Consider the following 16240-nt stretch of genomic DNA (forward strand, 5'->3'; position numbering starts at 1 on the left):
CTAGACCCTGATTCCTCCTTCTTTGAGAAGATCAATGACATAAAAACAAAATCCCTAAGTCTTGACACCCATCTTGGGCTATTGGATTATTTGAAGTTGGACAAAAAACAATGTACTCTACTCCACTTATTTATGCCATCTTTTATATTTATACCTGAATTGTGATGATATTAAACTGTAAGTTTCTGATTATATATTACTTCTCAAATTTATGTTTTTTTATTTTGTGGATTTATATGCTCCATTACTGAAATATTTTCAATTACATTTTACAAGTTATAGAAATTATTGGCATTTATTCTACCTATTCAGAGCCAGAGATTCACAAAGTGTGTGATTTTCCATTGCAGGAAGGTGCTTGAAATGTTTGTTGTTATCTGAAATGCCACACAGTAAAGGAATTAGTAGGATGTGACATGTGACCAGAAAAAAGCCAGGGTTATTGACCAGAGGATTATTCATGTCGAGTGGGAAGGGGACAATCTAAGCAAATCCTTAGGGAAGCTGCTTGTCAAGGACCATCAGTCCTCCCCTAGATTTGTGGGTCTGCCCCACATATGAACTCCCTGTATGATGAAGAAACTCAATGAAGATGTTTGAGAAGACACATGGACATTTAAGAGAATATTGGTTCCCTTGGAATGAGGCATCTTGTCTCTCTGCGATAGTTGTTATTTCCATACATCTTCTCTACATACATGTCTCCTATCTACTTCTGGTTTTGGACAAAAGCAGGTATGGAATGAAGGTGAGGACAGAAATAAGAAACATATTCTCAGGAGGGATATAGAAGAATGTGGCCCAGGAAAAAACTCTACATGCAGCAGGTAATGTAAAGGGAAGCATTCCCTTGCAGAATTCAAAGTGAAGGTAGGATTTCCTTCCTCTCCTCTGAGAATGAAAAGTGTGATAGAGAAATAAATCAAGTGTGAGGAGAAATAAATCAATTACTCTGATAAGCAGGAGCTCAAATTCATGGGGATTCTCTGGGGAGGAGAAAGGTTAAAGTAAATGGGGGAAGGTGGGAGGAGCTTCTGAGTCAGAAAGAACCATCTGCCGGTTTCACCATAGGTTCCCCATAAAGAGCCCCTGACTCTCCAAAGAGGAACTGTCTGAGGAACCTTAGAAATATGGTAGAATGAATGGCTGAGGGCAAGAAGAAGCTGGGTGGGTACAGAGGTCCTGTGGGAAGACTAATTCAGTTACATCTTGTGCCATTCTCAGCTCAGAGAGAGTCCTGTGAGCTCAAGCATCTGTTGTCTGTCACCCACATTGTGAGATCCAATTTGGGAGAGATCCACCTCCTCACTCCTCTTAGGATACCCTAAAGCTCTTCTACCCATCAGAAGATCCCTCCCCCTTACCCTGGGGTCCCTGACATTTGGTCACAAAGACAGAGACTTCATGTTATTGACCTTTCTGCCACTGCTACTTCTGCCTCCAGAGAGGGAGTAGGTGAGAGTCCTGGAATCCCACATGGAGTAGGGCTAAATGGATGGCAACTCTAGCAGGGGAGAGAAGGGACTCCTCTTTGAGCTGCACATGGGTAACGGGTGGTGTTCTCACATGGATTGTATGTTGCAAATTAATGTGGATCCATGTAGGGAAAATTACAACATATGGTGAGGGCCACCATGGAGTCTGGGGATACAGAGTCTTGCTGACTTTTCCCCTTCACTCTTGAGAATAGAATCAATCACACATATAGTGTTGCCATTCCCCATATCCAATCCCCACCTAACTCTGGGCGGGTGATGTTTCTAGTCTTAGGGTAAAGAAAGACACGATCAGTGCTCTCTGCTGACTGAGACAGGACATGCATCCATCCAGGTTCTTCATATGGTCAGAAGGGTTACGGTGCAGGAGAGTCACACCTGGGTGGGGGTCGTTACTCCCAGTCCCACTGGAGCAAGATCCTGGCTGTAGAGGTGGATGGGCATTGGTGTCTACTCTCTTGTTAGGCACACAGCACCCCACTTTTGCCAAATCAACACTACCTGTATTTATACTACACAGAGGGCACTAAAAGCAGGTAGCCAGCTTCTGATAATTTCTCTCTTTCTTTAAAAAAGATTTTATTTATTTATTTGACAGACAGAGGTGACAAGTAGGCAGAGAGGCAGGCAGAGAGAGAGGAGGAAGCAGATTCCCTGCTGAGCAGAGAGCCTGATGTGGGGCTCGATCCCAAGACCTGAGATCATGACCTGAGCTGAAGGCAGAGGCTTTAACCCATTGAGCCACCCAGGTGCCCCATGATAACTTCTCTTAAACCTGCAGAAAGAAGTCTGGTGTTGGGATTAGTGATTATCCAGATCTCTTCCATTCTGTCCTACTTCATCCCCAAACCTATTCCTGCTATGTCTCCAGAAACATTAGTGGTTCCCACTGATATTAGGCCATGATTTTTCACGCTGCATTTAGCATTCCCAATGTTCTGATCACAAATTCATGAATTACCTTTGTGTTAAATATTCACCAAATTATTCTATTTCAGATATGCAGGATATTTACCACAGGATTGCTGATTAATGCTTCTAATGTATAATTGACCACAACAGATGTATAATTGTATAATTATGTACAATTGTATAATTATGTATAATTATATACAGATGTAAATAATGTATAATTGACCTGTACCAGCTAATGGTCCAGATTAACCCATATTATCTTATTTTAGAGATTATGTCCTGAAAAAGGAGGTGATGGCCACATAGAGATGGAAGATCTCAGAATGTTTTTTTAGTGATAGGGCAGAAATTCTCTAAGCGGCAATCACTTGAGTTACATTAATTATTGGAGCTGTTACCTGACAGTGGCTTTTGTCACAAACAGTGAGGACCTAGTGAGAGCCCAGGCAACACAAGCAGAGGACTTTGCCTCCCTTCTGAAGTGACCTGGACACGGTGTGAACAGTGCCCCTGTTAGCTCATATATGGCAATTTTGGCCAGTTTCATCTCCAGCATGAAGACCCTAATTTAAGAAATATCCAGAGTTCATTAAGGCATGTTTGGACCCTGAGAAGCACCTGGAATCCCAGAATGCTTTGCTTACTTGAGACCGAATGGAAACTCAGAAGCCATTAGGGAAAGTTCCCTGGCTTCTAGTGTTAAGAAAAGAACATTGTTTGCCACGAACTTTGGAAAAAATCTGTGAATTCCACTTAAATTCACTATAACTCTAAAAGTTCTCTTAAAATTAAAGTCTATTTATTAAAAAAAAGAATGCTGTGAAAGTCATATGGCAAAGGAAAAACCAAAGGGGACAATTGAGAGTTCTAGCAAATTCAAAATAGTAAATAAAGACAAATAAGAAACACCCATTTCCCATAATAGTAAATGAAACAATAGGGAAAAAAAAGGAATAAAGAGGAATGTTAGATCTAATCGACCCATCAAACTCTTTTTTGTAAATGACACAATAGATTAGTCAATTACTAACTTTTGAATGAAAGTGGATGATGCACATCTATACATAATAAGAAATGACGTGTGGACAAACGAAAATTTTTGCTGTTAACCTCTACTAATATTAGATGAAAAGCACAATTTCCTAGGAGGAAAAAAAAAAATGTTCCCTAGAAGGAAGTGAATAGACAGACCAATTTCTAAAGGAATTGTCTTGTAGGGATAAGCTCCAATTAATTTTATAGGAAAAAAAAAATCAAGCAAGCCTTCATAGATAAGATGGATCCATTTATTGAGTTCATATTTATACATTTTCAAAATATTGAAATATCCAGAGAATTAAATTATTGTAGAAAGCAGTTATAATGGTAATAACTACCCCTGGTAGATATAACACAGAAAAAGAAAATTTCAGAGTAATAATATGAAACGTTGCTATAAATCTTCTGAATAAAATATCAACAGATTCCAATATCACATTAGTATACTGTGCCCTAGGACTGATTTATTCCCGGTATACAAGTTCAGTTCCATATTGATGGAATATAAAACTTTTATTAATAAATCAATAGATAGGGGCACCTGGGTGGCTCAGTGGGTTAAAGCCTCTGCCTTTGGCTCAGGTCATCATCCCAGGGTCCTGGGATCGAGCCCCACATCGAGCTCTCTGCTCAGCAGGGAGCCTGCGTTCCCCCCCACACTGCCACCCCCTGCCTCTCTGCCTGTCTCTCTGCCTGCCTGTCTGCCTACTTGTGATTTCTGTCTATCAAATAAATGAATAAAATATTTAAAAAATAGATCAATAGATAAAATCATATTTTCTCAAAAGAACTTGAAAGAGCCTTTGAAAAAATTTAAATGAATTCTTCATAAAAAACACTTAAAATAGTAATAGTCAAATACATCTCAATATGGTACCACATTCTTTTCCACACGCATATATTTAATGTTCCAGCCAGGGCCTTAGATCATGGGGTGTACAGCAAGAATATTTTCACAAGATCAGGAACAGACAAATATGACCTTTAACTCCATTATTACTCACCTCATTCTGTAAGTAATTGACAATGCAATCATGCAAGAAAACTCACTGGTTGGGTTTTAGCATGGATGAGAATGGGAAGGTATTCATTCCAAAGATGCAAATACATAATTCAGGGATAGATATTCCAGTGCTGATGCCATCCTGGCAGAAGAAATCTCCCTAACTTGTACAAGCAGCAGGGATTCCTACTGATGACTGAGAGGATGGCATAGCTCCTGAATCTTCTATGAATAGGTAAATGAATCCTCAGAAGTCAGGACTGAGATGAGCACACAGGACCTACCACTCCCCATCCATGAACTTCAGTGCAGACACTCTGTCTCCCAACCTGATGGGGGATGTCCTTTTTGTTTATTTTTGGACACATTGTCTAGGAAAGTGTCTGACTTTGAGGACAGAAGGGAAGGAGTAACCCTGCCTGCCCCGTGATGGTCTTACATGCGCCTGGCCCCATGATGGCAGCAGCAGGAACATCAGAAGCAGAAACCACAGGCTTAGCCTCAGCAGCTGCTGGAGCTCCCCCTCCTGGCAGACGGGAAAGGGGTTTTAGTCCTTATAGTCACAGGTCTGGGGCTCTGTGTGAGCCCTGAGAATGTTGTCACATGAGGGACTTTGAGGAATATCCCCATCTTCAGAGTTGTCAGACATGGAGCCAGAGAAATGGTTCATTATCCCCACAGGGTGCAACCATTATAATAGGTGAGGATTTGGGGTTCCATTCACTGGAGCTGTTGGTACAAGGATACATATTGTACAGCCCTGATGTGTCATGTCTCAGCAAGCCTGGATTCTGCATGCCCGTATCAGTCTTGATCTGTCATGAACTCGTATCCCAGGACAGCCTGCCCCTGGAACTGAGGAATGTCTGCTTAATTTGAGAAAACCATAGAATGTGGTCATGTCAAGGACAGGCTTTGGAAGATAGATTTAAGAATATGGGTACAGGTTTGTAGACAAAGTTCCCTAGAGTGTATCTCAGACTCCAACTTATACCAAGAAACCAAAGGAACCAGCTAACAGCCAAGAAGTGAGGGCTGCACAGGTAACTGCATTGCAGAGGGGACAGCAGGTTTTTGTCTCACTCTACCAAAGGCCCCATGCACTGTGTGAGCACTGAAGCTACTGTCAGTGGACTGGCAGTAATAATCAGCCTCATCTTCAGCCTGAAGGCCACTGATGGTCAGGGAGGCTGAGCTGCCTGACTTGGAACCAGAGAATCGATCAGGGACTCCAGGATTTCTGTTATTATCTTCATAGATGAGTAGAATGGGTACCTTTCCTGGGAGCTGTTGGTACCAGTTCACATAATATGTGTATTCCTCTTCATCATAATCTATGCTGGTAGGGATTCCAGTGCAGGAGATGGTGACACTCTCACCTAGGGCCCCAGACACAGAGGGAGGCTGAGTCAGCACAGCCCAGGATCCTGGAAGGGGGAGAGACACATAGAGAGTGATGCTTGAGTCTGAAGACAAGAGGAGGAAACAGGACCCCATGTGTCCTCCCAGGGCCCCTTCCACTCTCCCCACATTAGTCACCTGTGCACTGAATGAGGAGGGTGAGGAGTACAGGGGACCAGGCCATGGTGGAGGTCTTCAGAGATCTTGACTTCTGTGCCCCACGGCTGAGCAGACCTCCCCTAATCTCTCCCTTTTCCCCTCTTCATCCTCTGAGAGAGGGAGGGCTTGTCTATGCAAATGTGACCCCCAACTCTCTGACACTTCATTGAACCTGAATCAGGTTCCTTTCCAGAAAATGTCAGGGTGGATGAGAAGGGGAAGTGTTCTGTGGGGCCAGGGGGTAGGAAGGTCATAGCTCTGAGCTCTCTGACACTTCATTGGACCTAAATCAGGTTCCTCTCCAGAGGATGTCAGGGTGTGTGAGAAGGGGAAGGGCTCTGTGGGGCCATGGGGTAGGAAGGTCATAGCTCTGAGACCTGAGCAGAAGGCACAGTAATTAAAGTGGCAAGTCACAGCTCTCAGAAACTGGCCCTGATTGCCCCCTGGTGTCAGATACAGACATATCGTTGTGTAAAATGGTGACCAGAGCCCATAAGATGTGACTCCCCACTGCTCTGATCACTGTCCCCTTCATTGGAGCTATATCAGTTGTCCCCTTATATGGCCTCCCATTTCATCAAGACAGACTTTATGCTCTACTCATACTCCTCGGGGTGATCTGCCCACAGTTTGCTCATCTGTTCTTGGGTCAGGACTGAGATGGTGTCTCTACACAAACTTCTCTAGATCAGGATGCAGTCCAGAACAGTGCCAGGACCCCAGGTACACATGATCCCTTCTGTGCATGATGCTGTGTCATTCCTCTAATGTGAGTCCTCCCTGGTTCCAAGCCCTCCTTCCTCTAGGGTTCCTCAGCATTGAGGAGACAGGGAAAAATTCCACGTTGTGAGTAGAATTTTTGTGTGCATTCCTAGAGGGCTGCACACTGAACATCTTTGTTACCTGTCACTGTTTACACCTGCTTGAAATGACAGTTCTCCACACACTGGGGCAGTGATTCCCTCCTAGGATCTATTCTCCCAGCACATATGCACAAGTCTACATGAGCCCTGCCATGTGAAGCTGTGTGTGGGCCTGACCTCAGAACACAAGGAATAAATATTAGAAGATCCAGGAGGGAAGGAGTGACACCCGCAGATGCTCTGGCTGGGACCCAGTCACAGAGCTTATGTGTCAGTCACACCTTAGCTTACAGTGTACTTAAAATGGATGTATGTTGTTTAAACAAAACTCATCTCATTAAGATTGATTTAAGGTCATGGTGATGTCAAGGTGAAAATGCAGATAACAGTCCTGTGTATACTTTTCCAAATCTGTGCTTATTGTAGAGAGAATATGGGTAGAAAATGTGGTTAAAAAAATGGATGGAAAAACAATGGGAAATGATTTTTTTATTTTTTTTTAAATTTTTTATTGTGTTATGTTAGTCACCATAGAATACATCATTAGTTTTTGATGTAGTGTTCCAAGATTCATTGTTTATGTATAACACTCAGTGTTCCATGCAATATATGCCCTTCTTAATATCCACCACAAGCTAATGCCTTCTGTTATTGGTTGAATAGGTTTTTATAAATTTCTATCTGAATCATTTGATTTATTATTAGTAGTAGTATTATTTTTTCATTAGTTTTGTATCATGGATCTAGACTTGCAGTTAGAAAACCATGACATGGTACCCAGTGGACTCCATGAAGGACCATTATCTATCTCACAATAGAATTACCAAACACAGATAGACTTTCCAGGATGGAGACAATTTTAGGTCACACTTGTCTTGGGTGGGCACATCTCTGGTCCCTGTGTCTTGTGCCCAGCATGTTGAGGATAGAGTTATTGTTCATTCAGATACTCATCACTAGACAGATAATTTTTTTATTACCAAGGCCAACTTGATCCAGAAGATTCTCTCAAAGTCCACACACCTGAGTGATGGAGAGGTGGAAATGAGAGGGACTTTGTCCCTGAGGTCACAGCCAAGTGACCCTCAATTAGCACATATTTTTCAGCAGAGTCCCAGCCTAGAAAGTGAGGTGGCAGTGGTGAATGAAGGAGTTAACAACCTAGTCTTGAGAGCACAGGGACGTTTTGTCCCACATCCCCATGAGTCTTGAGGTCCATAGGAGCAGTCCTGAGGCTGCTGTCCCATAATCAATGTACAGATCAGCCTCAGGTGCTGCCTGGACCCTGGAAATGGTCTGTGTCTCTGTTGTCCACATGGACAGAGACTCCCCATGGGATTCCTGAGCATCACACTCTTTCCCATGGGAGCAGATACTCAGAGCACATCCTGGCTGCCTTTGTGACAGGACCCCAGTAACACTTGATGTCATCAGTGTTACCTGCTAATGGGGAATCTGCCTCCTGGAGATTGTGACTCTTAGGATGGTTGCGGGGGGTGGGGGGCACAGGTATAGCCTGACTTCTGGACAGACAGAAAAGACTGGAAAGAGGCCAATAAAATATATATTCAGAGAGAGGAGAGCTGTGTGTGTGTGTGTGTTTGTGTGTGTGTGTGTGTGTCCCAAACTGAGACCAAATATTCCTGTGTTCATCTCATGTCTTCTCCTGAGGGATGGTTCTTCATGAAGCTGATTCTTGATTTAAAGACAGGTGTCTCAAAGCCCTCTTTCGTGTAGGGGTATTTGTAATAGGGAAGACAAACATGAGAGTAGACCTGTGAATAATTTACTGTATTAGAAGTCAAACTCTTGTTGAATGACATTTATTTTACCTCATCTAACCTTGCATCCCCTGAACAGCATAAGCATAATTTAAAGCAAGGCCTGCCTAATAATGGACAATATATTATTTGTTGCATTGGATCACAAACTGGTATTATTGTGCTCTTTGGCGGTTTTTTGGAATCACCTGTGCAGTTAGCAAGTAGGGTGAGGAGAAGCGGAGCCCAGGTCCCCAAAGTCTGCTTCTGAGCTACAGAGCCAGGCCTGAGGCCATGAACACTTTTTATGCATCCCCTGATCCTCAGAGTGGGGGATTTCCACGCAAACAGGACCCTCTATTGAGTTATGCCTGAGCTCCAGCTAAACCAAATAGAGTGTGGGAGTGGAGAGTACTTCATTCAGGGATGATGCAGGAATACCTGCCAGAGGCAGGGAGACAGGAGCTCCCAGCTGAGGATGTGGGGAGAGCCAGCGCCCTCTGGTGGGTACAGGAGACATGTTAACCCTGGGCCACAGATGGGTCCAGGGCCCCTGTATTCCTGTCCCACTGCTCACCATTCCAGCTTCTTCAGGTTGGCTTCTTTCATTTACCAATACATGTGGACATTTCCTTCATATGTTTTTGTGACTTGATAACTCAAGCCCTTTCATCAATTAATCATATTCAGAGTATGGATGTGCTAGACTTTGTTTACCCATTCATCTATGGAAGGACATGTTAGTTGCTTACATGTTTAGACAGTCAATTAAATGAGTAATAAACATTTATGTGTAAATTGTCATGTGGATACGAGTAATCATTTCTGGAAATACCTAGGAGAGTGAATCCCATATTGTATCATACATAAGTTCATCTTTGTAAGAAACTGCCAAGGCATCTTCCAAAGTGCTGGGGCATATGGCAACCCCACTAACAATGAACATGAGTACCTATTGCCTCACATCCTTAGCAGCATATGATGCTGTCATTGTATTGTATTTTGCCGTCCTCATAGGAATCTGGTGGTACCCCATTTTAAATAATTTGTATCCCAATGAAATAGCATGTTATTTGTGTCCCTTCCTTGATAAGGGGCTGTTCACACCAGCTCAGGGGGACACGGGACCCATTCATCAGATATTCAGGAGCTGAGAAAAGTTCCAATCTCAGGATAAAAAGAGAAAGTATGTATCTTTCTCAATAAGCCCAGCAGGGCACCTGGGGACAGGTAGAGGGGTGCATAAATTCCACCCATTTCTCCCAGGTCACACATCATGCACTATTGTCCTTCTTGTCACTCTAACCCAGTAAATGTGAGGGCAATTTTGTTTCTGAAAAACAAGAAACACATTTTGCTTTGGGAGACCAATACCTCCAAATGGAGATATTTCCATTGGCCTGCTAAACTTAAACTGGTCAAGAGATTGAAGTCCTCTGGTTTTAGTGCATATGTACTACTAAAAGCCATATTCTGAGCTGGTGTTGGTCTCTGACAGGGACAGGGGAGAGGTGAATAAGACTGTTACAGAGGTGGAGGGTATAAACTGTCACCTGTCCCCATAGAACAGGAGCTCAGTGTGATATTTTGTTGTATGTCACTCTACAGCAATGATGATCAGCCTCCCATCAGAGGTTCTATCAAAACACTTGGATCTGGAGAATCAGACTTGGACACCTGGATAGTCCCTCACTGCTCTCCTGGGTCGCAAGGTACGGGTTCTGTTTGGAAACTTTAGTATCATTACCATGGTGATCCCTATGTTTCTGCTGCTCCTGTGCAGAAGGAACTAACTTAGGGTCTGGAGTTATTCAGAGCGTCCCTCTGGGGGTGTGACATATGCACATATTTGGGAGATCCTGATCTGGATCTTCCACAGCCCCCACTCCTGGGATGTGGAAAGATCCAGTGGGTTTTGAGGGGGCAGGAGGACAGAGTCAGCGCCTGTGGGCTTAGGAAACCAATCATGGGAATCCCCATAATCTCTGGTGTCAGCTACAGCAGAGGCTCATCCATGGACCTATTTAATCCATATTCCATGGGGCATACTTAGTATTTCACTAGCAACTGTGAGGTATCTCTACTCCCTCAAGCCCCACAAAGGGTTTTCTGACCTCAAGCTTCAAATTTCTCCTTTAAATAATCCCCTTCTCCCTTTCTTCACTACTGAGGGCTCAGTAGGTTCCAGGCTAGCTCTGGGGTTGTTTTTCTCCTGGAAACCTGTATCCTCACATGGAATATCACATCCTAATGTCTCCTCCCTGGACACAGTGGGCCTCACCAGCAGGGTGCACAGGAATCTGCATGGGCAGAGGCTATGCTGTGTAGGACTGTCCACCTGCTGGGATGGTCCATGGCCTCTGAGGAGGATGAAATCAAAGAGGGATCATTTTCCACATTTCAGGAGAAAAAGAGCAACTGCTCAGGCTCTGGCTATGTCCCTGATGAATAACCAAGCAACATCAGCATTATCATGACACTAAATTATTCATTTTTCATTTTTTTTTCCTGAAAGCCACAGAAGGACTGAATGGGTAGTTATTTGATGGTAAATATATTATCAGTCAGGTGATACTTACAGGTATAGTCTGTGTATATACAACTTATTTTATAAGTTTTAAATTGCCATGGAATAAGGTTCTGAACAGATGGAGGTTTCTCTACAACATCCATTTGCCTTTGTCACCATGAGAAGCATTATTGTGTCCAAAAAGACAGTAGTAGTCAGCCTTCTCTTAAGGCTGAAGCCCAGAGGTTAGCAGATGTGCTGCTTTGGCTGAGGCATCTTTAGATCCAGAGAAGCAGCTTGGGACCCCAGAACCCTGGTGCTTATCCAAGTCTGAGTAGTAGTATAGGAGAAACCATGGAGGGCTTTCTGGCTTCTGTTGGTGCCAGTGTATGTAGTAGTTGCCAATATCGAATCCAAAGGGCACAGGTGAGTCTGGCTGTTGTCCCAGGAGATGCAGAGAGAGAGGGTGGCTAGGTTGGCACAGGCAAGGACAGGGAACCTGCAAACAGACACACTAATGGGTAAAGGGTGAGGGACTGGGATAAAGTTTCTCAGGCTTTGATCCAGATGGGCTAATTCGGGCTACAAATCTTCTCATTGTCCCTGAGGACTGTCCCTATATGTGTAGTGAGAGAAGAGGATGAGGAAGGTAGGAGTCCAGACCCAGGTAACACAGACACTTGAACTCACAGTGGGCTGGGCTGCCCCAGGCCTCCTTTTCTTTTCTGCTATAGGAGGGGCTGTCTATGCAAATGGTGTCCTCACAGGGACTACCCAGCCCCTCCCTGAACCCTGTAACTGGAACTTATTTTATGCCTCAGACTGTGGAGGATGGAGGTTGGCTTCATCCCCTGGGGAGAGCCCTGGGAGGAAGCACCTGCTGAGACCACACAAGAGCACACAGAGCAGAGGGCACCAGCAAAACATCTTTGTTCTTGGTCCACAGGTCTTGTCTCAGGCTTGTGGCTCAGACACATGCCCTTACTGCCCCCTAATGGCATGACTGTGGTGCATGTTGCAGGGTGCATGAAAGGCAATGTTAGCATCCTGCCTGGGAGAGGGCTAAGGCCAATTTGACCATTGTCATTTCCATTGCCTATTCCCCACATATTGGGGGGGATCCCTCACCCCAGGGTACCTCACTAGGGTGCAACTGTTTCACCACCATATACCTCTCGGTTCTTTATTTTGGCCTTCTCAGGTGCAAACCCACTGACCTTCCCTTGTGCATTTACATTAATGAAGGGTGGGATCATGATACTTCCTGTGGGACGACATGACCCCTAAGGGAGGACATGATCTGCTTTCAGTACCACAGAAGTCAATTTCAGGCTCTAGATGCCCTTCTGGGTATGATCTACATACTTCCCTGGTCTCCACCTGCCCCTTCAGCTCCCCATGTTCATCTCCAGGGGCTTTTTCTGGCACTTTTCCCTACTCCAGTCACCCAAGCATAGGACACCTGCAAATTTCCCATTTATTTAATTACCAGTATTCCAGTGTTAAACGCTGCTTTGCCTGAAGCATCAGATCCATGTGCTTCCATCTCTCCCTTCCCTACTTCTTCAGCGAATTCCAAATTAGACTCTACACACCCTGATGAGGTGTCATGGCCCTACTTACCATCCCCATTTCTAGACCTCTACAGGCCCTTGTCCCCAGGGCTGCAACTGATCCATCCTTCCCCCCTCCCCCCCAGCACCTCTTCAAGCGCTGGAACAACAAGTACGCTTAGAGCTAAAATAAGAAATGGAAGGACCTATTTCTTAATAAAAAGAGTTTCATAATTATTTATGTTTGAAAATAAACTTGTTCAAAGTAAAGTCTTGATAAACTCCCGCCTTGGGGAGCAGAGAATCGTTGGTTCTCAAGACAGCCCCACATCACCCCTTGCTGGAAACAAGGGCAAAATCTCTCTAGGGCCTGTGATCCACAGGAATGATCTGATCCTGGGCCCAGGGCCCACTGCTCACCATGGACCACCTGATTAGGAGCCTAAAGGAAGGCATCTGATGAACCACAAGGAACGATCCAAGTTTAACTGAATTAGCTAGCAGGACTGCACCTTCTAACTCTGACCTTCCTAGCAGATGTCATCAGGGTTGGCTTTAGCTTTTGTTGAGTTTGGGTGCATGTCTGTCTTCCTTTGGGTTGTCACCAGTTTAAAAGTGAGGCTGACAGGTTGTGTCCTCAGAGAGCAGCACTTCTCCAAATTATAGAGTGACCTGAGGTACCACTACCTGTTTCAGTGGGAGCCCAGAATTCAGATCCTGGAGGTCTAAGGACATGTGCAGTCCTGACTCAGGTAGCCTGTTGACCCCTATGGAGCTAAAGACAGGACACAGGAACAGAGAGCAGAGGGTATTTGTCCCTAGGAGTGGTTCTGAGGAAGTAGGGTAACTGTGGGTGATGCGTGTGAATGGTAACTCACGAAGTGGACACACTTTCATAGAGGTGGACACCAAGGATGGGAAAGCTGGACACGTTGGGAGCAGGGCAGTCAGGACACAGCAAACACTGAGGAGGCTGCTGGGATGTGGGAGCATAGCAGGGCCTGGGAGTCCAGCAGGGAAAATTCTGAGGCTATCCTGTAATCTCCCTCTCCATTGTGGGAGACATTTAATCTGGCTGTACTCGTCATCAATGTTGCTCATTAGAGATTTAACTTTATGGGAAGTTCTAAGATAAATTTCAGGACATGGAGACCTGGCAGGTGACACCTGGGGGTGGGGCGGCTGGAGGAAGATGACAGCAAAGGAAACATAGAATGGAGAAAGGGTTTTTGTCAGCAGGTATGACACAGGGAGGTGACTGATTGGGCCCTGGTGTGGGAGGGGGAGGGATTTGATGGTACACAGTGTCAGGAGGATAATTGGCAGTGTCAACAGGGACAAGAATGCCTGTGGTGACACTGGTGAGGTCAGGTGGGATAGCAGGGGGAGGGCTGGTGATGGGTCTATTGTTCCCTTGTCACAATGAGACCATTATGTGTCATGTGGAGAAGTGTGGAAACACTCACAGACAACCGCAGATGCCAGGACACCTTCCCTCCCACATAGAAAGGTTGCAGGTGTTACAGTAACTGCCCACATGAGGGCTTAGTCTGCATCATATGTTTATTCAGTCACTCACTCATTCACTCACCCAATAAGTCACTCACTTTTTAGGCAGATAAACATGGAATATCCACATATTTAAGACACTGGGGAAAAATGGGGTTCAAGGACAAGACTCAGTCACTGGAGCAAGAGGAGTTGGGCAAATGAATAAGATGGTGTTTCTGGGCGCCTGGGTGGCTCAGTGGGTTAAGCCGCTGCCTTCGGCTCAGGTCATGATCTCAGGGTCCTGGGATCGAGTCCCGCATCGGGCTCCCTGCTCAGCAGAGAGCCTGTTTCCCTCTCTCTCTCTCTGCCTGCCTCTCTGCATACTTGTGATCTCTCTCTGTCAAATAAATAAATAAAATCTTTAAAAAAAAAAAAAAAGATGGTGTTTCTCCCATGGATACAGAGTTTGAGAACTGAATTATGTCCCCAAGGTGCTGACTGCTAAGAGGGGTGTGTCTCCACAGATACTTCTCTCCCAGGTATGCAGTTTGGTGCAGAGGTAGTTATCTCTGAGCCTGTAGGAACCTGCAATGGACAGAGACTCTCATCTGCTCAGATACCTTAGCTTTGAAATATTTGCGGTCCAGGTGCAGTAAAGGGCAGAGGTAGGATGGCACAACTCCTGTCCTGGAATGGCATACAGCAGAAAACCCCAGTGGTGGTCTTGGAAGGGCAGCCCTCAGCACCTGGCCAGGATAACCTGCAGGTGACTCACAGACTTACTGCTCCTGGGGTGGCACTAGGCAAATATGAGCTCGGGAATTATTGAGCCAGGCCTGTCTGGGGAGAAGGAAGCTCCTCTAATGCCCCACTCCCACCAGCTCCCAGGGCCTTCCTCATCCCTGATGATATGTGCAGACTTGTGGTCCCAGACTCTTCCTACCTGATCCTTCCTTCTCTGTTTCCTTTCATAGGTCAGACCTATGGTTGTAGTCTCTCCCTTCCAATCGAACTCCTTTCCCAGTGATTGTCAGCAGAAGCCTCCTGGGACAATCTTGTTCTTGTCTAATTCCATCATGTCATCTGATTGTCACAGGTACCAAGCTTGGATATATGAGGTTTCTCCCTGTGTGACCATGGGAGGGATACATGAAGAAGACTGTTAATCCAGGCCATGAGGACCCAGCTGTCTGAGATCCAAGCTGGAGCTCGGTCACCAGGCCTCTTTTGTCAACTCCGGTGGCCTGAAGTTGTATGGCTTCTCCAATGAACTTTTTCCTGAGTATGAGCTGACTTTTGAGCTTGGTTTTTAGACAGACTAGGGCCTGAGGGCGAGTCTCAGAAATTCATCTAGAAGTTGCCACGGAAGAAACAGCTGCTGGGGAACATTCACAGACCTGTGAGCCCGAGACTCTGCCTAGCCAGAAATGACAAACCTGTTGAATCCTCAAGCACACATAAGCACAAATGATCCAGCCCTGGGAAGTTTGTGGGGTTACATAGTTGGGGCTCTCACTGCAATGTTGTGGAAGGCCCCAGCAACCCCTACTGCCACTGGCCAACTTTCAGCTCTAGGGAAATGATGTTGGATTCAAGGCTGACTACCTGCTCACTGCCAGTCCATAAACTCCTATGTGCCTGCTGTGAACCAAGTTCCTGATATAAATTGATTATATGATTTCACAGATAGAAAATGTTTTCCAGAAGGAATAAACATTTTTTTAAATTTACTTTTTATTTTCAGCATAACAATATTCATTATTTTTGCACCACACCCAGTGCTCCATGCAATCTACCCCAACCTCCCACCCCCCGCCCCTTCAAAACCCTCAGATTGCTTTTCAGAGTCCATAGTCTCTCATGGTTCACCTCCCCTTCCAATTTCCCTCAACTCCCTTCTCCTCTCCATCTCCCCATGTCCTCCATGTTATTTGTTATGCTCCACAAATAAGTGAAATCATATGATTTCTCTCAGCTTGACTTATTTCACTCAGCATAATCTCTTCCAGTCCCATCCATGTTGCTACAAAAGTTGGGTATTCATCCTTTCTG

General features: G+C 45.0%; 1 protein-coding gene across 4 annotated transcripts in view; it reads right to left on the reverse strand.

Moving 5' to 3' along the window:
* The window catches only part of LOC116571638 (immunoglobulin lambda-1 light chain-like), a 1139351-nt gene that overhangs the window by 1089730 nt on the left and 33381 nt on the right, over positions 1-16240 (reverse strand). For 2 of the 4 annotated variants that reach the window (XM_032309741.1, XM_032309739.1), the window contains exons 1-2: positions 5992-6076; positions 5561-5879 (exon numbers count right to left, since the gene is read on the reverse strand). The exons of 1 other annotated variant lie outside the window; for it this stretch is intronic. In XM_032309741.1, the coding sequence (XP_032165632.1) occupies positions 5561-5879; positions 5992-6037 (365 nt within the window). In that variant the 5' untranslated portion in view covers positions 6038-6076. Of the gene's footprint in view, positions 1-5560; positions 5880-5991; positions 6077-16240 lie in introns of those variants that run through there. One more of the 4 variants, XM_032309740.1, reaches the window with a different exon arrangement.

The sequence above is a fragment of the Mustela erminea genome, chromosome 13, assembly GCF_009829155.1.
Source record: "Mustela erminea isolate mMusErm1 chromosome 13, mMusErm1.Pri, whole genome shotgun sequence".
In the NCBI taxonomy this organism is placed as follows: Eukaryota; Metazoa; Chordata; class Mammalia; order Carnivora; family Mustelidae; genus Mustela; species Mustela erminea.